The sequence below is a fragment of the Dipodomys spectabilis genome, unplaced genomic scaffold, assembly GCF_019054845.1.
Source record: "Dipodomys spectabilis isolate Male_0828 unplaced genomic scaffold, ASM1905484v1 ptg000118l, whole genome shotgun sequence".
Lineage (NCBI taxonomy): Eukaryota > Metazoa > Chordata > Mammalia > Rodentia > Heteromyidae > Dipodomys > Dipodomys spectabilis.
Genome location: NW_024870795.1, coordinates 4,712,613 through 4,740,455, shown reverse-complemented (window position 1 = coordinate 4,740,455; position 27,843 = coordinate 4,712,613). Strand labels below are relative to the sequence as shown.

The 27,843-nt window shown below is 47.6% G+C and overlaps 1 protein-coding gene across 1 annotated transcript; it reads left to right on the top strand.

Moving 5' to 3' along the window:
• Nucleotides 1-27,113, top strand: Rhce (Rh blood group CcEe antigens). Its single transcript, XM_042688772.1, has 10 exons — nt 1-201; nt 6,530-6,716; nt 8,840-9,001; nt 12,271-12,425; nt 13,332-13,498; nt 15,092-15,229; nt 18,689-18,816; nt 20,200-20,279; nt 22,087-22,160; nt 26,806-27,113. The coding sequence occupies exons 1-10, from the start codon at nt 57-59 to the stop codon at nt 26,830-26,832; spliced, it is 1,263 nt and encodes a 420-aa protein (XP_042544706.1). The 5' UTR covers nt 1-56; the 3' UTR covers nt 26,833-27,113.
• The last annotated feature ends 730 nt before the right edge of the window (nt 27,114-27,843 follow it).

The following is a 27,843-nucleotide window of genomic DNA, read 5'->3' as shown; positions in this document are numbered from 1 at the left end:
AGGGGACAAGGGTGAGGCCCGGCACTAGCAGAACCCTGGCATAGACGGAACTGGAAATGGGCTCCAAGTACCCCCGGTCTGTGCGCTGCTGGCTGCCCCCGTGGGCCTTGACGCTGGAGGTGGCTTTCATTCTCATCTTTGCCTTTTTCACCTCCTATGATGTGCCCTCAGGGGAGCAGAAGATCCTGGAGACCTACCAAGGTGAGGTTCACAGAGGCATGTGCAGGGGATGTGGGGGGCAGGGGGGTTAGTGTCTGTAGTTCCTCAAGGGCACGGATCTCGTTTTCTAGAACATTCTCTAGGAAAAAGGACCCTCCCCTTCCTCCTGACAATGTAAGTTCTTGGAGGGGGGGACAGCCTGGCCATCATTTCTTCCTATGGTCCCCGTATTCCTGGCTACATGGTCTCCCTAATTCTTTGCTTCTCTGCCTTCCCCCACTTTGCTCTCCTTTGTGGCAAGGACTTCCTTTCTCCTTTCCGGTGGGGAAGTCAGATTCTCGACAAAACCAGAGCCAGAAGAAATGAAGGGGAGTGTAGGATGGTGGTTATTTTATACACAGCTAAAAATATCTCCAGACTGTGATGGGAACAACGATAAACAAGACAGATGTCCATAGTGGTATAACTTTGCTTCCAAAAAAAAAAAAAAATACAAGGCATCTCAGCAAGCTCTAGGTTACTTAGGATAAAGAATGGAGCTGCCTGAGGAATGTCCATGAGACAGAGCCGAAGCCTGAGCCTGCTTGCTTGTTCCTAAGGGATGGGGACAGCTAGTTAGCCAAGAGCAGAGAGGCAGCATCCAATGGGCCCCTCGCAGAGACAACCAAGACAGTTATGATGGGTGTAGGGAAGCAAGCGGGACAGCGCATGGCCACCTCTCAGTGCTGGTCTAGCAAGACCTCTAAGCATCACTTTCATTGCATGCCATTGTCATTCTTTAAAATCCAGTGCAACATCCATTCTAGTGCAGTGTGTACATTTGTTCCCCTCTCCACCACTGTTCCATCCAGTGTGGGGTCCAGACACCTGAGGATTAGGGGTTACCGCTGGTATTTATGGAGCACTTGCCATAGAAAGCACTTGTCATGCAGAGAGCTCTGTCAGGGACCCCCAAGCCCATCCAGCAGGTTCTTCTATAATCACTGCAGCCTTCTGGTGAGTTTCTGCGCACTGTGTTACGAGGCCCACTTCACAGTAGGATAGGGTCACAAGTTTGTGGGAGTCACAAACTTGTGCCAAACTTGTAGCTTGGCACCAGGTTCTTTCTGCCTCTACTGTACTGTTAAACATGGTAGAAGTGTGTGTGTGTGTGTGTGTGTGTGTGTGTGTGTGTGTGTGTGTGTGTGTGTGTGTGTGTGTGTGATGCCAGTTCTGGGGCCTCTCATTCCCACTGGCATTTTCTGCTCAAGACTGATGTTCTACCACTTGAGCCATACCTCTGCTTCTGGATTTTGGGTGGTTAATTGGAGATAAGAGTCTCACAGACTTTTCTGCCTGGGCTAGCTTTGAACAGAGATCCTCAGTTCCCAGCCCCTTGACTAGCTAGGATTATGGGTATGAACCACGCGTTCTTGGTTTGTAATTCACTTTCAGTGGAAGCACAGAATGGCATCCACCACTAAGGTAGGCAGACAAGGTGAAGCCCAGCAGCCGCCCTTGTGTATGCCCACACTAGAGCAGACTATTGGGGCTCAACAGTGCGACACTGCAGTGTGTCCCCGGTGTACAGGAAGGAGGCAGGGCATGGTGGACCGCTGGGTGGGGTAAAAAAGGAATTTGGCATTTATTCTGCTAACCAGAAGCAGGCGTCTGAGGAGCTTGGATTTGGCTCGTGCAGAAAGCCATCGCAGGGCTTGGGCATGACACCTCTCTGGACACTGTGGTGAAATACAAAGCAGAGGCCTGCAGTGTGCTGCCTGTGCACACGTGTGCAGCACATGCCACATTCTTGCACTGTCTTCAAGTATAACTATATTAATATGTCGGGCCCAGGATGTATGCCTGTAGTCACAGCTACTTGGAAGGCTGAGGGAGGATCATTTGAGCCCAGGAGTTTGGGACTAGCCTAGACCATAGAGTAAGAACCTGTGAAAAAATAAAAAATATATGTATCTATATAGCATTATATATGTAGTGTTTTATTTTTGCCCATCCTGGGCTTGAACTCAGAGCTGTCCCTGCGCCTCTTTGTGCGCAAGGCTAAATAAAGCTCTACTACTTGACCCACAGCAGCACTTCTGGTTTGCTGGTGGTTAATTGGAGATAAGTCTCAGGGATTTTCTTGCCCAGGCTGGCTTCAAATCATGATCCTCAGATCTCAGCCTACTGAATAGCTAGGATCACAGGTGTGAGCCACCAGCACCTAGCTCAAGTTCTTTATATAAAATAGCATAGTTTAGCCCTGTAATACTAGCTACTCAGGAGGCTGAGATCTGAGCATTGCGGTTCAAAACCAACCCAGGTAGAAAAGTCCCTAGGATTCTGATCTCCAATTAACCAGCAAAAAGCCAAAAGTGGAGCTGTGGCTCAAGTGGAACATTGTTAGCTTTGAGCAAAGAACTCAGGGACAGTGTCTAGGCCTTGAGTTCAAGAACCAGCACACATACACACAATAAATAAAGAAAAAAATGAAATATATGATGCTTTCAAACTACTCATCATATGGTGTCAGTGTTTAGCAGAATCTATTGTTACTCCTGACAGTAGTACATCTAAATCCATTCCTCATCATAGTCCTGGGACTTGAACTTATAAGCATGAATTAGCATGTCCATTTTATTTCTGAAATGGGTCTCGATGTCTTTTTGCTCTAACTAAGGTAAACATCAATCCTGACTCCCACTTCCAAGGAGCTGGGATTATAGGAATGAGCTACCATGTTAGCCCTCCTTAGCTCCTCTCCTCTTCTCTCCTCAGCAGGTACTGATGGGAGTGAGGTGATGGGAGTTGAAGTGTCCTGAAATGCTTATGGGCAAACAGTGTTTCAGCTAGCTATTGCTGAGTAACAACTATCCCTAACCAAAAATAGCAGCCATTTAATTTATTCACGACCATGATTCAATAGCTCACAGTGGATGAGTCTCAGCCTGAGCAGTTCTTCTGCTGGTTTTACTAGGGTCACTCATGCATCTCTAGCGTGGAGGTTTGACTGGGCTGAGATGGCCTCATTCAGCCTCATTCCATGTCTGGCAGTTTGGTGCCAACTGGTAAGTAGGCCAATGAGTCTAGAAAACCCTCCCAGACTTCTTCACATGGGAGCAGATATGTTCCTTCAGTGAGAGAGAACAAGCAGCCCCAGTGTGGGGACGTTTATCAGGCCTCTGCTTGTGACATACATACAGATGTCCACTAACTAAAGCCAATTACAGGACCAAACTCAGTGGCAGGGGTGTATACTGGAAGTTATGTGTCGTTGGAGGTTATTGCTGGAGCCATCTACCACACAGAGCCTGCCCTAGTGCTACCATGGTGGGGGGCGTCCTGAGGCCAGTGCTGTGGGCGCCCCCAGGGTCCCCTTTTGTTCCCCAGATGCTGAAAGAAGACTTGGAGAAGGTGGAGGGCCTCCCCAGAGACTCCTGTGTGGCTCTAATGATAACCTCCCCTCCCCCACTGAGCTCTCCACCCCCTTTTAGACCTAGGGCTTTCACACTAAGGCTGGAAAATCCCTCCTTGGGCCTTGTCCTAGTAGCACACATCTCCCCTCCCCCTTATCGCCTCTAAACACCTTGCGGCCCATTAGCTTATCACATCTGTAGCCAATGGCCAAAGTGGGAGAAAGCAGACTGCCAGAGGCAGGGCCGACGCAAGTGGAGATGCCCTGGGGCTGGGGGGGGGGGGGGCTGGGAGTCGAGCAGACAGGGAATGAGTGAGAGGAATGAGTTCTTGGGTTCTTGGCCCAAAGCCCATGGGGGCTGGAGAGGAAGTGGAGTTAGGAGGCTGGGGACCTGAGGCTAGAGGTTAGTTACTGATCCGTGTGTGTGTGAGTGTGTGTGTGTGTGTGTAGGGGTGTGCAGCTCCTTGAGATTGTGGCTCTAATTTTATCATCTTGGCTGAGATACAATTTCTCCCTTGGGGGCGGGTTGACAAAGCTATGAACCCCAATACCTAGAATTGGGGTTGGCTGATAAAGATGTCCCCCCTCCCCCGCCCTGCATACCATTCTCTGACCTAATTCTCTTCTTCCTCTTCATATAAATATTTCCTGCTTGGCTCCTACAGCAATCTGAAGGAAATCCTCCCCTTCCCCAAAGGAGCCCCTATGGAAAATGTGCCCTGCCCCACCTGGCGCTACCACCATCACCCCACAAATATGCCAGCAGGAGACGAAGCCTCCCCTGCACCACCCTTCCCCCCCCCCCCCCCCCCCGCCCCAGTCAGGGAAGAAGGTGCAAAGTCTAATCTTCCCTGGTACAGTTCTCACCCCCAAACCCATATGGCAGTCCTCGGGGGCCCTCCTACACCCTGGGGCAGTCAAAGTGATCTGGAACTTCAGCACCCACCCTAGCCCAATGTGCCAGACCCGGGGTGTATTCTTCAGTGGCAGGGAATTCGAATGGGCCCTGTCCACCAAAGGGACTTTTTGAGATGTTGGAGAGATTCCAGTAATGTGAGCTTCCTGACAGCGGCAGAACCACGACTGAAGGCAGAGGCGGGTGAGCTCTCCATGCGGCAATCGTTCTAATAATGATAAATAGCTCCTGATGACGGAGTGTTCGCTAGACCCCCAAACCCAATAACTTGACCTAAATATACTTCCTTCAGCTTTCCCAGCAACTGGCCCTGTGAGCTGATGAGGAGAGCAAGCAACATACAATGTTATGAGGCAGAAACATAAACTGCCATTTTGGGAAGTCAAAAATGGCCAGCGGTTGGCAGTTTAATCAGGTGTAACCTGATAGCAAATGGTAGGTCTGGGAATCAAACATAACTATTGGAACTCAAAAGTCCCTGCTCTTTTTAATTTTTTTTTATTTTTCTGATGTGTAATAAAAAAAAAAAAAGCATTTATGGTCTACGTGCTTCTTGCAGACAGTTTAAACACTGAAAATCAAAATTACCCAAACCCAGGGATGAGAATCATGAGAGGACAGAAATCCTTCAGGATCTCTCTCCTGGCATCCATCCATGAGTGAAAGTAATTAGTGATTTTGTTCCCTCCTGAGCTTGTGTGTGTGTGTGTGTGTGTGTGTGTGTGTGTGTGTGTGTGTGTGTGTGTGTGTGTGATCCCATTGAGGTCTGGCAACCTGATCAAGAAGTATATTCAGGGATGGGAATGTGGCTTAATGGCAGAGTGTTTGCCTAACATACATGAGGCCCTGGGTTCGATTCCTCAGTACCACATAAAACAAAAGTGTATTCACTCTTCCAATGGACAGATGGGGACAGGAAGAAGGAGTATGGCGTATGCAGACTACTAAGATAAAACCTGACTGCGTGGGCGCAGGGAGTACAAGTGATCTAACTCTTTGGTGTCTTGTTTTTCACATCTGTAACATGGTGATGTAGCTCCCACCCTACTCAATGACTGTAATGATGGTATATTGAAACACTGTGAATTAGACTTTCATTCTGCTATAAATACCTGAGAGAGATTTTGAATTTTTTTTTTTTTTTTGTCGGTCGTGCAGCTTGAACTCTGGTCCTGGGCGCTGTCCCTCAACTCTTCAGCTCAAGGCGAGCGCTCTACCACTTGAGCTACAGCGCCACTTCCAGTTTTCTGGTGGTTTATTGGAGATAGGAGTCTTGCGGTCTCCCCTGCCCGGGCTGGCTGTGAACCGCAATCCTCAGATCTCAGCCTCCTGAGTAGCTAGGATTACAGGCGTGAGCCACCAGCGCCCAGCGAGAAAGAATTTTTTTGGCCCCTTGTTTCAGAGGTTTTAGTCCATGATTGGCTGGCTCTATTGGTTGCTGGGCCATGGTGAGGCAGAGCATCATGGCAGGGAGGATGTGGAAGAACAGAGTTGGTCATCTCATGGTGGACAGGAAGCACAGTGGAGTAACAGGAAGAGCCTTGACACACTCTTCAAAGGCTCCCCTGAGGAGCCATTTCCTTCGGCTAGGCCCCACCTTCCATAATTCTACCACTCCCTATAATGTACTCAGATTCCAAAGCCTTCAGTGGATTAACTGTTGACTAGGTGAGAGCCCTCACAAATGAATGGAAACTCCCTCATTTCCTCCCAGAGGTGTGTTTTACTAATCTCCTTGGTGTTCCAATCAATCTGATAACCAGGCTTAACAATTGCAAACTATTAATACATGGTAAACGGTAAACACTTAATAAATGTAGGCAGTTATTAAAGCTCAGAGAGATTGCAGATCAAGACCACACAGCGAGTAAGTACCAGCTGTCCTCATTTGAGTTAAAGTGTGTCTGATTCTAGAGCACAAACTGCCTGGATCACGAATTGATCTGGATCACAGACTATTCTAGATCATATCAGAGCACCCCCTCCCCTCTTCTGGGGTGATCCCTGTCCTCAAGTGTGACTTTCCCACTCTTCTCCTCCTCTACCTCTCCTCCCCGCAGTCCTCCAGGATTTCACTGTCATGGCGGCTCTTGGCTTTGGCTTCCTCACCACCTCTTTGAGGAGGCATGGCTGGAGTAGCATGGGCTTCAACCTCTTTATGCTGGCCCTCAGTGTGCAGTGGGCCACCTTGCTGGATGGAGTCCTGGAGCAGCCCTTCCAGAAGAAAGTGATCATCAGACTGTCCAGGTAACTAATGACAGCTGGATCCCTTTGGGCCCTTGACAACATGGGTCTGAGAGGCAAGGTTCTCTGTTTTCTAGCACTGATGCCATGTAATCTATAGGACATTCTTACTCTGAAAGAATATTCAGCCAGGTGCTGGTGGCTTATACCTGTAATCTTAGTTACTCAGGAGGCTGAGATCTGAGGATCGAGGTTCAAAGCCAGCCCAGGCAGGAAACTCCATGAGACTCTTATCTCCAATAAACCATTGAGAAAACCAGAAGTGGCGCTGTGGCTCAAGTAGTGCTGTCCTTGAACTGAAGAGCTGAGGGACAGTGCCCAGGCCCAGAGTTCAAGACCCACAACCAAAAACAAACAAAAAAACAAAAAAAGAATATTATTTATCTAAATTCAAACTTAGCCAGAAGCTGGTGGCTCATACCTGTAGTCCTAGCTACTCAGAAGACAGTTCAAAGCCAGCCCTGGCAGGAAAGTCTGTGAGACTCTTATCTCCAGTTAACCAGCAAAAAGCTGGAAGTGGAGGTGTGAACTCTAGCTTTGAACAAAAAAGCTAAAGAACAGTGCACAGGATCTGAATTCAAGCCCCAATATAGGCACATACACACAAAAAGAACCTTCCATATACATATATATATATATATATATATATACACAATATATATACTATATATGTATACACACACACACACACACACACACACACACGGTTATTTTGGAGATGGAGTCTAGTAAACTTTCCTTTTTTTTTGGTCGGTTGCAGGGCTTGAACTCTGGGCTTGGGCACTATCCCTAAGCTCTTCAGCTCAAGGCGAGTGCTCTACCGCTTGAGCCACAGCGCCACTTCCGGTTTTCTAGTGGTTTATTGGAGATAAAAGTCTCAAGGACTTTCCTGCCCGGGCTGGCTTTGAATGGCAATCCTCAGATCTCGGCCTCCTGAGTAGCTAGGATTACGGCGTGAGCCACCCGGGCCTGGCTAACTTTCTTTTTTTCTTTTCTTTTTTTTTTTTTGGTCCGGTCGTGGGGTCTGAACTCTGGGCCTGGGCACTGTCCCTAAGCTCTTCAGCTCAAGGCTAGCACTCTACCACTTGAGCCACAGCACCACTTCCGGCTTTTTATTTTTTGCTTATGTGGTGCTGAGGAATCGAACCCAGGGCCTCAGACATGCAAGGCAAGTGCTCTACCACTGAGCCACCTTCCCAGCCCTCTTTTTTTCTTATTTAACTAGCATATGTTAGTTACACATGGATGGGAATTCATTGTGACATTTCCAGTTATGTTACAATCAATTTAAATCAATGACAATCAATTGCAATCAATCAATTTCACCTCTTTCAACCTCCCCTCTCTGCCTAAAAACAATTCCAACAGGTTTCATTGTTCTATTTTCACACATGTAAACAATTCTACATTGATTACATTCATCCTCTTTTTTAGCTCAACCTGCTATAATGAACTTTTCTTCCTGGGCTGGCCTCAAATTTTGATCCTCCAGGTCTTAGCTTCCTGAATAGCTAGGATTACAGGCATGAGCCACCTGCGCCTTGCTTCTGTGCCAGTCTTGACACTAGACATACAGATTTGAAAAACATCCTTCTAATCCCTCTACACCACCGGAAGATAAGTATGGTTAGCCTTCTAACAGGTGGAGAAACAGGCTGCGTTGAGATTAAAGAATTGCACAGGTGGCTTGCCAGGCTTCCAAACCCAGTTAGGCTTTTTTAGTCTGCCAGGAGAGACAAAGGAGAGATGAGAATGGCAGCAACCCAATGGCGGGTGGGCTGGTAGGTACACAGCGCCCTCTATTGAGCATCTGCAAGTAGTGAGGGCAGAAAATAGATTCCTGGGCAGAATCCCAGCTGGCAGGTCCTGGAAGGGGCCCTGGAGAACAAGCACCTCCTTAACTCACGGTGGCGTTAGTAGGGGAGCCTATGAACCTGGGAGAGCACAGGCAGGACCCCTAGGCTGCAGCAGCAGCCCTCCTGTGGGTGGGGCCTCATCTTCTCATCCCCCTACATTGTAGCCTCTGCCTTGGGTGGTACCAGGCAGAGAAGGTAGATGGAGAGACAGATGAACAAGTAAGAAGCATCCTTGCCCTTGGTCATCCTGGCTCTCCCTCTCTCTGCCAGGATCCGGGTGGCCACTGTGAGCGCCATGTCTGTGTTGATCTCAGCAGGCTCTGTCCTGGGGAAGGCCAACTTGGTGCAGCTGATGGTGATGGCTCTGGTGGAGGTGACAGCTTTTGTTGCCACAATGTGGATCAGCAGGCAGATCTTTGAAGTGAGTCACAGAGCTCTGAGGGGAGCTGGGAGAGGGGTAATAAGGCAGGGGGGAGGGCATGGCCTCCCTTTGATGATGCTTTAAGATTTTTAAAAATAAAAGCAGCTGGGCGCTGGTGGCTCACACCTGTACTACTATTCCTAGCTACTCAGGAGGCTGAAATCTGAGGATCACGGTTCAAAGCCAACCCAGGCAGGAAAGTCCAGGAGACTCTAATCTCCAATAAACCACTAGAAAACCGAAGTGGTGCTGTGGCTCAAGCAGTAGAACACTTGCCTTGAGCTGAAGAGTTGAGGGATAGTGCCCAGGCCCAGAGTTCAAGCCCCACAACAAACAAAATATAAAAATAAATATAAATAAATAAATAAATAAATAAATGCAAGCCTAAGTAGGATTGCAAAAGGGTAGTCTATGTCGGATGTTTAAACACAGCAAACTTTGTCCTGCAATACCTGTGGGATTGAGCTAGTCAGAAGGCATGTATGGGTCTGGTGCTGGTGGCTTATGCCAGTAATCCTAACCACTCAGGAGGCTGAGGTCTGATGATCATGGTTCAAAGCCAGCCCGGGCAAGAAAGTCCGTAAGACTCTTATCTACAATAAACCACCAGAAAACCGGAAGTGATGCTGTGGCTCAAGTGGTAGAGCGCTTGCTTTGAGTGCCCAGGGCCCAGAGTTCAAACCCTGAGACCATCAAAAAAAGAAAGGAAGGGGGGGGTGGGAGGGAGGGAGGGAGAAGAAAGGAAGGGAAGGAGGAAGGAACGTGATGTAGATGACTGGAGTTTGTCCCAGCTCTGTCCTCAGCATCCCCCATGGCATGCTGGGAATTTCACCTTGGTGTTTAGTCTCTTCACCTCACCATGAGGATAAATAACATCAGTGCCTCATAGGGTTTGGAAAAGCAAGTGAATTAATTCAACAAGATAGTGCATATGCTCAAAAATTAAAAAGCAAGCTGGGTGCTTGTAACTCAATTTTGTAATCCTAGCTACTCAGGAGACTGAGCTCAGAGGATTGTGGTTCAAAACCAGCCTGGGCAGAAAAGTCCATGAGACTCTTCTCTGTAATTGACCAGCAAAAAGCTAGGAGTGGAGCTGTGGCTCAAGTAGTAGAACACCAGCCTTGAGCATGAGCATACTCAACTATGAGTTCGGTCCTACTCCCAGCACCTGTGAGTTTTATTCTGGGGGAGTTCTGAGCAGAGGAAAGATGATGTTTTAAGAGAATTGCACTGACTGCTGGGTCTGGAAAGACTGGAGGGAAGACGCAGTGGGAGCCGGAGAGGAAGCCCCTACAGTTACCACACTTCAACCAACCATGGCGCCACAGCGGGGGGGGGGGGGGGGGCCGAGGGGAGCAGCTGGGATAGGGCTGCACTTTGAAGGCAGAAGTGATAGGATTTGCTGGTAGACTTACCACACATTGGATGTGACAGAGATAGGTCATAAAAATTGCCAGGGCTTTGATCTACAGCCACTGGATGGATGATGAGACCATTTCTGAGATAGGGAGCTCTGGGGTAGAAAAAAATAGGGGAGGGAAATCCAAAGTTCAGGGGTTTGGTTTTTTTTTTGTTTGTTTGTTATTCAGAGCTGAGGACTAAACTCGGGGCTTTGCCCTTGCTAGGCAAGTACTCTTCCACTGGGCTAAATCTCCACCCCTAGGGTTCAGTTTTGAATGTGCCAAAGTCTAGTGTTAGGGTAGACATATATTAACCAGTCCAGTGGAGACACAAGTTTCCAATGTACAGATCTGCAGCTTAGCAAAAAGGCCAGGCTAGGGTAAGAAGGCAAGAGGCGACAGGGTAGCGATGATAGTGTTTGAAGCGACGGCGCCCAAGGGGATCACCCTTGCTTGTGTATAAAGAGAGATGTGAGAAGTCTGACCACTGAGTCCCGCAGCACCAGGAGTTTAAATGGCAACTCAAGGAAGAACCAGCCAAGGTGATGGAGGAGTGGGGCTGGGAGGAGGCAGGACACTCAGAGGAGATGGAGTCCTGGAAGCCAGCGAAAAGGGCATCAGGTGGGCGGGGCCCATCCTGCTGATGGATGAGGTGAGATGTGAACCGGGCATGGGCCTTGCAGGCTTGGGAAGAGGTTGGGGACAAAGCCTGACTGCACTGGCTCAGGAACAGGTATGGGAATGAGTGACAGCTGCAGGCGCAAGCCACCTTCCAAGGATTCTGCTTTAGGAGGGGCACAGAAAGAATGGGATCCAGGGAGATTTTGGTGGTTTATTTGTTTTAAGCTCAGTGACATTTGCCTGTTAGAATTACCTAGAGGAGAGCAGGAAAACTGATGGCCCAGAAACATTAATTGCAAGAAACATTAATCTTTGGATTTGCGAGAGGAGGTTTCTCCTCAATGCTTTTGTGGGTGGTGGGATGACAGCTTGCTGGCGGGTACCACAGAGGCAGTCCCTCTGGAAGAAGATGCTCAACATCTTACTTGTATTTCCTTTTCCCTCCCTTCCTCCCTCCCTCTCTCCCTTCCTACCTTCCTTCCTTCCATTTTTTTTTTTTTTTGGTCAGTCCTGGGGTTTGAACTCTAGGCCTGGGCGCTATCCCTTAGCTCTTCAGTTCAAGGCTAGCGCTCTACCACTTGAGCCACAGCGCCACTTCCAGTTTTCTGGTGGTTAACTGCAGATAAGTCTCACGGGCTTTCCTGCCTGGGCTGGCTTTGTGCTTCGATCCTCCGATCTCAGTCTCCTGAGTAGCTAGGATGACAGGTGTGAGCCACCGATGCCTGGCTTCCTTCTCTCTTTCCCTCTTTTTGGTGTTGCACTGGGGGCTTGACTCAAGTCCTTATGCCTTTGTTTGTCTTTTCATTCAAGACTGATGCTCTACCACTTGAACCATACATCTATACTTCCAGCTTTTTGCTGGTTAATTGGAGAAAATAGTCCTTTCTGCTGGGGTTGGCTTTGGACCTTGATCCTCAGGTCTCAGCTTCCTGAGAAGCTAAGATTACAGGGGTGAGGCACCAGTGCCCACCACCTCAAGTGTTCTTGCTCCGCTTTTTTACTCAGTGCTGGTGCTCTACCATTTGAGCCACACCTCTAGTCAGCATTTTTACTGGTTAATTGGATATAAAGTCTCAAGGATATTTCTCAGGCTGGCTTCAAACCTCATACCTCAGCTGGCTGTGCTTGATAGTTCTGAACACTAGGCTCACAAGTTCAAGTGGTGAATCCTACAAGAGCTCTGAACTTTCTGGAAGGAATATGTGGGCAGAGCATGGTAACACTTTCTGCTCTCTCTGGTTTTTGTAGCTGGTGGGTGACCACGAATGCACAATGAATATTCATGTGTTTGCAGCCTACTTTGGGCTGATTGTGGCCTGGTGCCTCTCAAGGACTCTGCCTTCAGGATTGGATAAGAAAGCACAAACAGAGAAAGTTCAGATGGCCACGAGCCCCAGTCTGTTTGCTATGCTGGGTAAGAACAATGGGTGGGTGGTTGTCTCCTGCCTGGATTGGGCTGAGCTGCAAGGTTCCAAATGGTTCTGAAAACTCTGCCCTTGAGCCCTGACCCTGAGCGTCTGAGGCCTTTTCCATAAACACCCATGGATTCCAGTAATGTTTTGGAGATCATAGCTTTGAATAACCCTGTGCTTCTAGGCACCGCCCTTCACTAACATCCAGTGGAGAAGAGAAGCTCAACATCTTTGAGTTAAAATAAGTTTATCCAGTCCTTTGGTCTTCAACTGAAAGGAGGGAATTGAACAAGTAAAGAAAGTGGGGGCCAGGCGTCAGTAGTTTATATCTGTAATCCTAGCTACTCAGGAGACCGAGATCTGAGGATCAGTTTGAAACCAGCCTGGGCAACCAAATCAGAGAGACTGATCTCAAATTAGCCAGCAAAAGCTAGAAGTGAGGAGAGAGAGAAAAAAAAAAAAGAAGGGAGGGAAGGAGGGAAGGAGGAAGGAAGGAAGGAAGGAAGGAAGGAAGGAAGGAAGGAAGGATATAGTAATTTCTGTAAACAGGGACAGGTGTGAGAAGCAGTCCCAGTGTTGCATTTTGACAAAAATGAACTTGGACAGCTGGGAGAGGCTTAGAGGAAATCCGGCAGTGAGTCCCACAGCGGGTGAATGAGAATCAGGACATGGGCCCAAATCACAGATGGGGGGTTTGGAGAGTTGGCCTGCTGCTTACTTCCCTCGCCTAAGGACTATGTTGGCTGTCCCCTACCAACCTGAGACACAATGTGCCCGGGGTGATGCAGCTGCCCAGTGACCCCGCCGACACCTGCTAGCTCCAGCCCTCTCTTCTGCTGAAGCTTCGGGGGGCTTGGGACTGGGGAGCAAGAGTGTGGTTTTGGCCTGTGACCCTCTCTGGTTCCCAGGTACTCTCTTCTTGTGGATTTTCTGGCCAAGTTTCAACTCGGCTCTGCTATCTAGTCTCAGTGAAAGGAAGAACGCCGTGTTCAACACCTACTATGCCCTTGCAGCCAGCACGGTGACAGCCACCGCTGCGTCAGCCCTGGCTCATCCCCAAGGGAAGATCAACTTGGTAAGGAGGGGGCAGCCTTTGGGTGCTCCAGGCCTACTACACACGTACATACTCACCCCCTACCCGTCAGCCCCATAGAGGAGGGGAAGATCATGTGGGTTGGGCCTTCCTTGTCTGTGATGTCAGGGAGTATGGAAAAGATGTGATGGGTACTCAAATGGCCACTAGTACTTAGGCAGTTTTCAAATGGTCACAGGCTCTCTGAAGAGAGATGGAAATTCATCTGGAGTCAGATCAAGAGTCAATACAATAGAGTAGAACTTGTCAACCTCTCCTCTTTCCCCAAGCAATTTGAAGAACGCAATTCATGCCAGGCACCAGTAGCTCATGCTGTAATCCGAGCTACTCAGATGTCTGAGTTCTGAAGATTACAGTTCAAAGCCAGCCCAGGCAGCAAAGTCTGGAGATTCTTATCTCTTATTTGTGGTTACACCGAAAAACCAGAAGTAGAGCTGTGGCTCAAATGGCAGAGTGTCAGCGGTGAGCCAAAAAAAAAAAAGCTATGGTACAGTGCCTAGGCCCTGAGTTCAAACCCCAGGACAAGGTGTGGTCCTCCAGGGAGGCAGGAGTAAGTATTAGGACAGAAAAGCCCAGAAGCTGAGCCTAGGACCCAGGTTTCCAGGGATTGAAGATGCAAATTAGCAAGGACCCCTCTAGGTCTAAAGGAATAAAAGGACCACATGGACTAGCAGCAAGACCTGTTTATTAATCAAGGTCCAGTCACACAGGTGGGCTAGGCAAGGGAAGCTGGTAAGAATAAAACGGATGCTAGGACCAGTGGCTCACACCTGTAATCCTAGCTACTCAGGAGGCTGAGATTCGAAGTCAGCTGAGGCAGGAAAACTGTGAGACTCTTCTCGCCAACAAACTACTCAGAAAAAGCCAGAAGTGGTGCTGTGGCCCAAGTGACAGAGTGCTAGCCTTGAGCAAAAGAATTTCACAGTACCCAGGTTCTGAGTTCAAGCCCCAGGACTGGAAAAATAAGATAATGGATATGTTTCTTGGGCATCTTTCTTGTTTTATACCAGATGCTGGGCTAAGAGTCTGATACATCTTTATAAGAATTCTAGAAGGTGCTGGGAAGTTGGCTCAGTGGTAGAGTGCTTGCCTTGCATGCATGAGGCCCTGCGTTCAATTCCTCAGCACCACATTAGCAGAAAAAACAGGAAGTGGTGCTGTGGCTCAAGTGGTAGAGTGCTAGCCTTGACTGAAGAGCTGAGGGACAGCGCCCAGGCCCAGAGTTCAGGCCTCACGACCAAAAACAAAAACAAAAAACAAAACTCTACAAAGGAGAGGTAATATGGACGTCACTCATCTTAGTGCCCGGGGTCACACACCAACAAACACGTGTGGTAGCCAGGATGACAAGTGACTGCCTCCCCATCAGGGTGACCTCTCCCTGAGCCCGTGAGGGGGAGGGAGCCATGAATGAAAGTCACTTAGTCCCAGCTGGTGGGAGACGAAGGCTTGAGGACCTGCAAAGCAGGAAGAACATGACAGAGTTGCTTTGCTGCCAACTTTGGGAGACACTCTGGGCAAGGGGGTGTCTTCTCTGTGCCTCGATTTCTTCACCCACAAGCTGTTTCTTTGCAGATTCATATCCACAATGCTGTGCTGGCAGGAGGCGTGGCTGTGGGCCCTTCCTGCTACCTGCTTTCCTCTCCTTGGCCCTCCATGGTGCTGGGCCTAATGGCTGGATTGATCTCCATTGGGGCAGCTAAGGGCCAGCCGGTAAGAAATTGGACAGCTAACACCCTCTGCTTTGGCTTAGAACAGTAAGACCCTGTGGGTCTGGTGGGCCATTGTGCTGTGTCAGAGGCTGCATTTGACAGTGTTGGTTCTTTCTTAAGTTGGGCTTCAAAGCCTGGGTAAATTTGGGTGCTGGTGGCTCACTAGTGTAATTTTAGCTACTTAGGAGGCTGAGATCTGAGGATGGTAGTTTGAAGCCAGCCCAGATACACAAACCCAAGAGATTGTTTCCACCAATTAACCAGCAAAAAAGGATCAGTTTGATTTGACCGAAGACAGAGCAGCATGCTTTTCCTGCAGGCTGTATCTTCTTTGTTCTTTACCTTTGCACCCAAGATGGATGAGGATATATACACAGGAATGAATGGAAGTAAGTTCTGCCTCTTCTTCTACTCCACACAGCCATGCTTTCTTGTCTCACTTCCCTTGATTCAGTCACTGGTGGGGCACTACTCAAAAATCCTTCATTCATTTATTCCCATTTATGTTTTTGTTTGTGCCAGTCCTGGGGCTTGAACTCAGGACCTGGCCTCTGTCCTTGAGCTTTTGTGCTCAAGGGTAGAAATCTACCATGTGAGCCACAGCTCCACTTCCAGCCTTTGATGGTGCTTAATTGAAGATAAGTTTCCCAGACTTTCCTGTCTGGGCTGGCTTGGAACTGTGATCCTCAGATCTCAGCTCCCTGAGTAGCTAGGATGACAGGTGTGAGCCACCAGTGCCCACTCTCATTTGTGTTTTAATCTTCATTCTGCTTCTCAAGCTACAGTTTAGTAGAAGAGAACTGACAAGCAGCCCAGTGAGAGAACTACTACTACAGGAACATCACTGCACTTGCTGGGGACAGGACCAGGAGCAGGGCATGTCTTAGCTGGACAGTGACATCTAAGCAGCCAGACAGAAAAGTGGGAAATGTGCTTCAAGCTCAGTGCTGGAAGAGCATGTGGTCCAACCACAAACTAGAAGGCTGTTCTTTTTTTTTTTTTTTTTGTCGGTCGTGGGGCTTGAACTCTGGGCCTGGGCGCTGTCCCTCAGCTCTTCAGCTCAAGGCGAGCGCTCTACCACTTGAGCTACAGCGCCACTTCTGGTTTTCTGGTGGTTTATTGGAGATAGGAGTCTCACGGTCTCTCCTGCCCGGGCTGGCTTTGAACCGCGATCCTCAGATCTCAGCCTCCTGAGTAGCTAGGATTACAGGCGTGAGCCACCAGCGCCCGGCTAGAAAGCTGTTCTTATGACCAAAACCCTGAGCTCATTAGGGAGCCTGGGCAGGGCTGAACTTGAGAAGGGAGGTTCCTGGAGCATCTCCTGGGTCAGTTAACAAGTCTGGATGTTTATTCTGTAGTCAGTGCCCTGTGCAGGGAACCAGCCTGAGGAAGCTTCATCTCCCATTCTGGGACCCAAGCTGCTGAGGGGAGATGTGGACAGAGTTCAGTGATGGTGGGCCCATGCGTTCTTTCTGATTTTTCCTCATCAGCCTTGTTGTTTAGAACTAGCACTTATGTGTGGCACCCCAGTGGGATACTCAGCAATGTCTGAAGGTATTCTGGGTTGGCACAATAGGTGGGTGTTGCTGGCATGTAAAAGGTAGATGCTAGGGATGTTGTTCAGCTTCCTACAAAGCAGAGACCAGCCTTCCTGTCCCTCACCCAGAGTATCAAGTTCAATGGTGACAGACCCATGCAAATGCAAGGGAAGTCCATGGACCACAGCATCCATATTGCCTGAGAGTTTATTAGAAATGCAGAGTCCCAAGCCAGGCACCGGTGTGTCACACCTGTAATCCTAGCTACTCAGGAGGCTGAGATCTAAGGATCGCAGTTCAAAGCCAGCCTGGGAAGGAAAGGCTGTGAGACTCTTATCTCCAATTAACCACCAGAAAACCAGAAGTGGCACTGTGGCTCAAGCAGTAGAGCACTCACCTTGAGGGGAAGAGCTGAGGGATAGTGCCCAGGCCCAGAGTTCAAGACCCACGACCAACAAAAAAGAAAGAAAGAAATGCAGAGTCCCAAGCTGGAGGCTGGTGGCTCACACCTATAATCCTAGCTACTCTGGCAGCTGGGATCTGAGGATCCCAGTTCAAAGCCAACCTGGGCAGGAAAATCCAGGAGACTCTTATCTCCTATGAACTACTAGAAAACTGGAAGTGGCATTGTGACTCAAAGTGGTAGAGTGCTAGCCTTGGGCAAAAGAGCTCCAGGACAGGGCTCCTGGAGTCCAAGCCCCACAACCAACAAAAAAGAAAAGGATTGCAGAGTCCCAGCTTCTTCGAAGGCTGAGATCCGAGGATCCTGATTCTAAACCAGCCCAGGCAGGAAAGTCAGTGAGGTTTCTATCTCCAATTAACCATCAGAAAACCAGTAGTAGGGCTGGGAATGTGGCTTAGTGGTAGAGTGCTTGCCTAGCATGCATGAAGCCCTGGGTTCAATTCCTTAGTACAACATACACAGAAAAAGCCAGAGGTGGTGGTGTGGCTCAAGTGGTAGCAAAAGAAGCAAAAGAAGCTCAGGGACAGTGCCCAGGCCCTGAGTTCAAGCCCCAGTACTAGCAAAAACAAAAAACCAAATATCAACAACAACAAAAAAAAAACCCATAGAAGTGGAATTGTGACTCAAAGTGGTAGAATGCTAGCCTTGAGCAAACTAGCTCAGGGACAGGACCTAGGCTCTGAGTTCAAGCCCCATGACCACCACCACCCACCACCAACAAGAAGGAAGGAAGGAAGGAAGGAAGGAAGGAAGGAAGGAAGGAAGGAAGGAAGGAAGGAAGGAAGGAAGGGCAGAATCCCAAACCTTACCAACAAACATACAATCCTTTTCGGCTTTCTTTCTTTGATTGTTCTTTTTGCAGTATTGAGGATTGAATTTAGCATGCACTATTACGTGAACTACAGCTTTCTCCCCCTCCCCCCAGCACTGTTCAGTTTTATTTTATTCTTGAGCTAGGATCTTGTTCATTTTGTTCAGGCTGCCCTCTAGCTCTTGATCTTCCTGCCTCAGCCTCCTGAGTAGTTGGGATTACAGGAACGAACCACCACACCTGCCTCCTTCATCTGCATTTTAAACAAATTTTCTGGGTTTATGAATGCACCTTCAAGATTGACATGGCAGGCTGGGAATGTAGCTCAGTGATAGAGTGCTTGCCTATCATGCGTGAAGCCCTGGGTTCCGTTTCTTAGTACCACATAAACAGAAAAAAGCCGGTAGTGGCATTGTGGCTCAAGTGGTAGAGCACTAGCCTTGAGCCAAAGAAGCTCAGAGACAGTGCCCAGGCCCTGAGTTCAAGCCCCATGACAGGCAAAAAAAAAAAAGATTGAGATGGCTTCTTTAGGCAAGCCTTGGTATTCACCCCTCTTTGGTGGCCCTGGATGCCAAGGGTTTGTGCAAAGGGTGGAGGGAGGATATGGGTCCGACACGCACATCCACTGAGAGTGTCTTCTGTCCCCAGGTGTGTTTCAACTGTGTGCTGGAGATTCAGGACGCCAGTGGCGTGCACGCCACCTTCGGCTTGCCGGGTCTGCTCGGAGGCTTTGCCTACATGGTGATCATGGCATATCATGCCTACTGGCATTCCTTGTAGGTGGCTTGCCCCTCCCTTAACACCCCGTCCAACTCAGTGAGAAAGGCTGGGCAGCTCTGTGTAGGGGCTAGGGATGGGCCATTCCAGGTAGACAGAGATGGAAAAGATAGGGCTGGGGCTGGGGTGTGCCATCCAGAAGAGGGATACAGCTTCTGGGACCTCTAGATTGATGATCCCTCATGCATGTTCTGTGTGAGTGAAGCACGATCCTTCTCCCTCCTTCCACAATCCCATGTGATAGGGATGTCACCATTTCTACACTGTACGGGGAGGAATCAGTAGGGATGTGAAATGATTGGATGAGATCACACAGCAATTGGGGGGGGGGGTCCCTCCTGCAGGCTCCCAGCTAGGCCTTCTGTTTGCTTTCCTTTTTCTCTTTCCTTCTTTCCTTCCTTCCTTCTTTTCCTTCCTTCCTTTTTTCTGATAGGGACTCACTATATAGCCCAGACTGGCCTCAAACTATGTAATCCTCCTGCCTCAGCCTCCCAGGTGCTGGGATTACAAGCATGTACTACTATACTTGTTTTTTTTCCCCAAAACGGGCACACCAGCTGCCCACCCACCTGTGGAGCTGCTCAGAAAGGGCTAGTGGTTTACAAACATAGTCCAAAGCCTGGGAAAATCACTCAGCATCCCAGGCCTCCTAAAAACTTTGATTTTTTGCCCTGGCTTGAAAAGAGAGGTAAGACTGGGAAGTATATCCTAGGGGTAAGGGTATGCAGGAAAAATGGGTCTAAAAGCCAAGCTGTATCCCACCTTCCCTGAGAAAAATGAAGCTTTTATCTTGGTTTAATGAAGTAACCGGGGACCCTAAGATCACACAGCTAGTAAGCAACAGCTCTGAGTGGCTGATCTAGCTTATTAGCCATGGAGTCTAAGGATTCAAATACAGTATGACAAAAAAAAAATAAGCATGGTAGCACACTTATAATTCCAGTTACTTGAGAGGCAGAAATAGGAGGATCATGGTCCACAGCTGGCCCCAGAAAAAGTGAGGGACTATCTGAAAAGCAGAACTAAAATGAAAAACACTAGAGATGTGACAAGGACAAAGCTCTGAGTTCACTTAGAATTATATGCATGGGGCTGGGAAGGTGGCTCAGTTGTAGACTGCTTGCCTTGCATGCATGAGGCCCTGGGTTCCATGCCTCAGCACCACATAAGCAGAATTATATATACATACATAGAAATCCATGCCAAAGAAGGTCCTGGGGTTCCCACCCTCCCAGCCTCCTTGCAGCAGGGGATAGAGCAGCTGGAGAGAGGACACTCAGTACCCCCATGGTCCTCCTGGCCTGGCACCACTGATGCCACAGGCCCTCTGTGTCTCAGTGACTTGTGCAGCCTGGCATGACCCTGTGCTTCTCCATTTCTAGGATTGGCTACCAGTTGCTGATTCACATAGGGCAACTCAACTTGGCTGTGGCGATGGGTATGACTTCTGGTCTCCTCACAGGTCTGTATGATGCCACCTTCTTCCAGAGGTGCCCCAGACGCAGGGCCAGAGCCGTGCCTCCTGCCCAGGCTGCTTGTATATGTGGCCATCTTTGTCCCTCAGCTCTAGCTGAGAGCTTAAATCTTGATGGTTTTAAAAAAGAAAAGCAGAGAATCACATCATTTCACCACTGGAAATGCTCCCAGGGGTTACCTGCGGCTGACGTGGCCTCTGAGGACAGGGAAGGGGTAGACATCTCTCGAGGTCTAAGTGGGGCTAAGTGACATTGCTGTAGTTCTTGAATCCATGGAGGGTGATTGGGTCCATTTTTATACAGAAGGCCAAGAACCACTCTACCTGGATTACACCCCACCCCATCCCCCTTTTTGTTTGCACTGGTTCTAGGATTTGAATTCAAGGCCTAGATGCTGTTTCTTAACTTTTTTTTTTCCTTCCCCTGTTTCTTAACTTTTTTGCTCAAGGCCAGTACTCTACCACTTGAGCCACAGCTCCACTTCTAACTTTTTGCTGGTTAATTGAAAATTAGACCTTGCCTGGGTTGGCTTCGAATTGAGATCCTCAGATCTCAGCCTCCTGAGTAGCTAAATGACATCAGCCCCCCTCTGATTAGCATTTTCTTTCCTGAGAACTCCCTACTTTATCCAACCAGTGTTTATCCACTACCTTCCAAAAGCCAAGGACTGAGGATGTAACAGGAAACAAAACAACCTTCCTGACCTTATAGAGCTGACATTCTAGCCAGGGAGCATACTGACCGCCAACAGACTCATGGTACAGGTGCTTTGGAAGCAAAGCAGGATCCAGAACCTATGAATAAAGTCAAAGTGGGGTAGGGTGCGTTTTCTTTTAGAGGGTCAGTCAGGGAAGACATCCAAATCAAGAAGTGTAAGCCATGCTTTTATTTACAGCAAGAGTGAAAAGGGGACTGCAAGTGCAAAGGCCCTGAGGCAAGATATGCTGCATGTGTTTGGGAAACATCATGGAGGCTTGAGGGGCTGATGTGGATGGAATGAGCGGAGAGCACAGGGGCTGATGCAGATAGAGAATGAACATGTTCACGCTCTGGCAGTGTGACTGACAGCAGGAAGCCCATCTTGCTTAACATGGCTGGTGAAGACATGCATCTGCAGAACATGCATCTACAAGCAAATGTCTGTTGCCGGTTACAGAGTCTTACACTGCATCACTAGGCAGGAGGTCCATGCTGAATACTGATAAACTGTTTGACTGGAGGTGTGGCTCAAGTCAAGTCCCAGTACCACCAAAAAGAAAATGTGTTACAGTAGGGACATTACTTAACTTCTCTTGGCCTGTTTGCTCCTTTGCAAAATGAAAGGATTCTAGAAACTCTTTGGCTACTTTTTCACATTAAAAAAAAAAAAAGTCTGAAGAGTTGGTTGCCAGTGGCTCACACCTGTTAGCTATACAGGAGACTAAGATCTGAGGATAGTGATTCGAAGCCAGCCTAGGCAAGAAAGACAGTGAGACTCTTATCTCCAGTTAACCAGCCAAAAGCTGGAAATGGAGCTGTGGCTCAAGTAGTAGAGCACCAGCCTGGAGTGAAAAAGCTAAGGGGCAGTGACCAGGCCGTGAGTTCAAGCCCCAGGACCAACACACACACACACACACACACACACACACACACAGGATTCAGGAATCTTAGCACTTCCATTTGCCTGTCTCCTGATTATGGAAGAAAGGGGATTTCTGTTAAGATACTGTGGTCTACCTACAATAATTTTATTAAACTTGAGATAATAAATACTGTGCTCCAAGTGTTTTAAGATTTAATTATCATTTGTTTCAGGCTTGATCCTAAATCTGAAAATATGGAGAGCACCTCATGAGACTAAGTATTTTGATGACCAAACTTTCTGGGAGGTAAGATAATTTAACCTGTCAATATGATCGTCAGGCACCATTGGCTCATGCCTATAATCCTACTACTCAGAAGGCTGAGATCTGAGAATCAGAGTTTGAAGCCAGCTCAGGAAGAATAGTCCATGAGACTCTTATCTCCAGTTAACCAGCATAAAGCCAGAAATGGAGTGTGGCTAAAAAAAAAAAAGAAGAAGAAAGAAAGAAAAGAAAAGTAAGAAAAAATAAAGCACAATTCAAAAACTTGCAAAGCCAACCCATCCAGGGATAATGTGTGTGTGTGTGTGTGTGTGTGTGTGTGTGTGTGTGTGTGTGTGTGTGTGTGTGTGTGTGCATGCGCACGCGTGCACGCGCTAGTTCTGGGGCTTGAATTCATGGCCTGGACACTGTCCCTTAGCTTTTTTTGGTCAAGGCTGGTGTTCTACCTCTTCTGGCTTTTTTGCTGGTTAACTGTAAAGAAAACCTCATAGACTTTCCTACCAGCCCTGAACTTGGCTTTCCTGAACCGTGATCCTCAGATCTCAACCTCCTGAGTGCCTGGAATTACAACTGTGAGCCACCAATGCTGAGTTCTTTCATTTTGTTTTGTCTTGTTTATGGTAAACCATACAAGACCTCTTAAGCATCACAGCGTTCTTGAATAGCCTTATTACACTTCAAGGAATCAGGCAGCTGGGGCTGGAAGGGACATGGAAAATAGCTCAGTACTACAACACATGCTTCATTTGCATAAAGTAAAAAAATGAAGCCAGCTCTGCCAGTCCCTTCTCTGTGACTGGCCCTGTCTTGGGCGGGGCAGAGCCCAGATCCTGAGTAGCTAGGATTACAGGAGTGAGCCACTGGCTCCCAGCCCACTGACATCTTCTTTTTAAAATTAATTCTCCAATTAGCTTTTGTGAAGTCAAGCCAGGGACTCTTTCTGCAAGTCTGTTGTGTGTAAGCCCCTGTTCAGAGGGTCATATTGAGGACAGAGAAAGCAGGGTTTGAGGACCAGTCTGGGAGGACTAGGTCTTGTGTGTGCTCAGGTCTGCCTATGAAGTGATCCTGGCAGCTGCTGGTGGAAGGGGAAGGGAAGGCGAGATCTTGGGTTGTGAGGTCATTGGGAAGGAACCTGGGAGTTGTGCCAGCTTGGGTGAAGTAGCATGAAGTGAAAGTCACTCCAGGCAAGGGAAAGTCCGTGGGAAAGTCCACAAGAAACACAAAGCAACCTGGCTTTGTAGAGTTTGTGGGTGGGCATGCTGACAGGTGACTAAAACTGCTTGAATTTGGACATTCATGTGCGCACACCTGTACTGGGGCTTAAACTCATGGTTTGGGCACCGTCCCTTCGCTTTTTCACTCAAGTCCTGTACTCCACCATCTGAACCACACTTCCATTCCAGCTTTTTGGTGAATAATTGAAGGTAAGAGTCTCACAAAGTTTCTTGCTCAGGCTGGCTTCAAACCTTGATCCTCAGATCTCAGCCTCCTGAGTAGCTAGGTTTATAAGTGGCTTGAATTTCATCCTATAAGCTACTGAAAGCTACCAAGGCTGGAGTGGAGAAATGATGCAATAAACCAAAATTTTTACCCTTCATCAGGACCACAGGAGTAAGCAGAAAGATGTATTCTGAAAGGGCTATGACAGGTTGAAGATCAGCCATTGGCTTTTGAATAAGAATTGGCAGCTTTTCCCTCTGTGGCGCTGGGAATGGAACCCAAGCTTTGTGCATGCTACACATGTGCACTCTTAACTATACCCCCTGCAGGGTTTTTTTCCTTGATGATTTCCTTGCCAGGAAATATAAAAGTCATTACTATTTTGGCACAAAAATCACATGAAAATGTGTTGAGTTCCTCTTGCTATTTTATGCAGCATTAAAAAAAAACCAAAAACCTAGCCTGTTTACATTGATACTTTGTTTCTGATTTTACATACATGTTCTAGACACACAGAAGGGTCCTACAAATGTCTCTCTACCACCAAAATGAGGATGGCTTTTTTTTAATGCATTGATCACGGGGCCTGAACTCAGGGCCTATGTGCTGTCCTTTAGCTATTCTGTTCAAGGCTAGTGCTATATTACTTTTTTTTTTTTTTTTTCTGGTTGTGGGGCTTGAACTTGGGCCTGAGTGCTGTCCCTCAGCTCTTTAGCTGAAGGCTAGCGCTCTACACTTGAGCCACAGTTTCACTTCTCGTTTTCTGGTGGTTAATTGAAGATAAGAGTCTCACGCTGTTCCTGCCTAGGCTGGCTTCCAACTTCAATTTTCAGATCTCAGCCTCCTGAGTAGCTAGGATTATAGGCATAAGCCACAGTGCCCAGCTGTTAAATGTAGAAAACAGAGCCAGGCCAGAGCATACCTCACACATGCAAGGCCTGGGTTCCACCACCAGTCTTGCAAGGAGTCAACAATGCTTCCTGGTGGATTTGAGTTCCAATCCTAGCTCATCCAACATCAGGCTGGAGCTCTTGGGGAGGTCACTTCCATCTCTGAAGCTCAGTTATCTCTACAAAATAAGATGGAATCCCAGGTTCTATGTTGGTCTGGAGCCAAATCTGGATCCTACCATTTTCATCCTTGACCCCCCAAAGCCCCAGCCACCCTGTCTCTGAAATGCAAACAATGTAACCATGTCACAGGGCATTTGCAGGAGTTTAAAGAAGTCAGTGTATATGAAACGCTAGTACATGGATAGACCCATAGAGAATACCTTCAGTGCTAGCTACCCTGACTTCCAGCCCTAGGACTCTATGATCCAAGATTATCCTACTTGCAGTGGTGGTGCACAGGAGGCCATTACACAACACTTTAAAAAAATGAGGTGTGGACCAAGTGGTAGAGCACCTCCTTGAGCAAAAATAATGAGTACAATACACCAAATTCAAGTGCATGCTTGTGTGTGCTTTCGTCTTGGGGCGTGAACTAAGGGGCTAGGTGAGCCCTGAGTTTTTTTGCTTAAGGCTAGTGCTCTACAAATGCAGCCACAGCTCCACTTCTTTCCTTTTTGGTGGTTAATTGGAGATGAGTCTCATGGAATTCCCTGCTTGGGCTGGCTTCGAACTACAATTTTCAGATCTCAGCCTCCTGAGTAGTTAGGATTACAAGTACGAATCACTGGCATCCAGCAAGTGTTTTTTAAGGGCAACCTTCTTTCTGTCTGTCTGTCTGTCTACGCTCATAAGGGGACTTGAACTCAGGGCTTCATACTCTCACTTGGCTTTTTCCACTCAAGGCTGGTTCTGTACCACTTGAGCCACCGTTCCACTTCCATTTTCTAATGCATTAAACACTGGGACATTGTAGAGGAGAAATACACACACACACACACACACACACACACACACACACACACACACACACACACACACACACACACACACACACACACACACACACACACACACACACACACCCTTCACACAATTCTTCTACTAGGCCTGGTGAAGATGAAATATCCATTTCTAACAACATTAAATTGTTGCAAAAGGGATCAAGCTACTTCATATGGCAGTAGTCAGCCCCTGTTAGTGGGGATATTCGAACAAAAGCCAGATGACTATCAAAGAATCATGTAAAGGCCTAAATAAAGTAAGAGCTAAGAGCTCTTCTAATTTAGACTTAGGTCTTTGTGATGAGACATTTAGGTTAGGGTAAGGTTTTTAAATTTTTTTAATTTATGCAGGGTACTGGTGGCTCATGCCTATAACCCTAGCTATTCAGGATCACATTTTGAAACTAGCCTGAGCAGGAAACTCCCTAAGACTTTTATCAACAATAAACTACCAAAAAGCTGGAAGTAGAACTGTGGCTCAAGTTGTGCAGCACCAGCCTTGAGCAAAAACAGCTCAGGGTCAGCACCCAGACCATTACTTCAAGCCCTAAAACCAGCACAATTTTTTATTTAATTTTTATTACCTTTCAATTAAAAAATTTTTTTTTTCCTGCTGGGCGCCTGTGGCTCACACCTGTAAATCCTAGCTATTCAGGAAACAGATCTGAGGATCGTGGTTCAAAGCCGGCCTGGCCAAGAACACCCATGAGACTCTTACCTCCAAGTAACCATCAGAAAATTGGAAGTGGTGCTGTGGCTCAAGTGGTAGAACACTTACCTTGAGCTGAAGAACTCGGGGACTGCTCCCAAGCCGAGTTCAAGACCACAACTAATCTTCCCCTCCCCCAATTTTTTTTCCTTTTATTAATTGTATTTATTGTTTATGTAGTAGCAAAGACTTGAACCCAGGGCCTCATGTATGCTAGGCCACTAAACCACATTCCCTGCCCCCAAAATTTACTATCTTTAAGTAGTCATACACTGGAGTTTCAATCCAACAAATTAGTTTCTAAGTATATCTTTTTTTATTAAGTAGTTGCACAAAAGGGTTTTAATTCAACAAGTCAGATTATGAGTACATCTTGATCAATCTCACCCTTCCTATCCTTCTTCCCCAACTCTCCCAACCCTTCCCATCCCCTCAAACCATGAGGTTTCACTTTCACATGTGGACATTAACTATAATGACTGTACTAGTCTACACTTCCTCTCCATGTGTCTTCCTCCTCCCCAGTTAGGGTCAGTTTTAAGAGATCAAGCCAGAATCAGCAGGAACACAACGTATAAACAATTAAGAGTTCATCTGTAATGAACATGCTTGCTTTGCTTTTACAGTTCCCTCACTTGGCTGTTGGACTTTAAACAAAAGCATCCAAGAATAACAGGCCGGACTGACCTACCCCAACAAGACCCTCTCCTTCCTGCTGCCTCTCTTGTATGTGACAAACGCTCATTATAACGAAGGCTCCTCTGTACAATGAGAGGAGGTCTGAGATAAATTTGATGGTAATGAATAGACTGGAAATTTGCTTGTCTAAGTGGTCATTTATTAATAGTTTTAAATAATACCTTTAGTTTCATTAAGCATGATGCTATATATAGTTTTATTGCAAACACATAATTAAAGTTTTGGTTGAATTCTATTGACCATTGTTAGACTCTCTCATCCTTAATGAAGTGTGCTATCCAGTTAACTCTTATCTACAGTCTGAGAACAGACAATATAAACTAGGGGAGTGCACTGGGCGCTGGTGGCTCACATCTGTAATCCTAACTACTCAGGGGGCTGAGATCCGAGGATCACCGTTCAAAGCCAGCCCAGGCAGGAAAGTCTATGAGACTCTTATCTCTAATAAACCACCAGAAATCTGGAAGTGGCGCTGTGGCTAAAGTGGTACAGCGCTTGCCTTGAGCTGAAGAGCTGAGAGACAGCACCCAGGCCCAGAGTTCAAGCCCCATGACTGACAAAAAAACAACAACAAAACAACTAAACTAGGGGAGTTAAGAATTCACCTATCTCTGGTCCCTGCAGATACACTTTCATCTAGCAGTTCCACAAGATCCTTGGCTTTCCCTGAGCATATGTGGGAAAGAGGTAGGGGTTGATTGTGGGAGGAGATACACTGTCTCAGGGTTAAGAAAATAATCCCAGTTCTCATTGGGCAGTGTAACTCATGCCTATCATCCTAGCTACTCAGGAGGCTGAGATCTGAGGATCACAGTTCAAAGCCAGCTGGATATGGAGCTGTGGCTCAAGTGGTAGAGTGCCAGCCTTGTGCAAAAAAATCTCCAAGTCAGTGCCCAAGCCAAGGGTTCACATTCCAAGAATGGCACTAAAACATGAAACCCCCAAACCAGAACAGTTCTCTGATC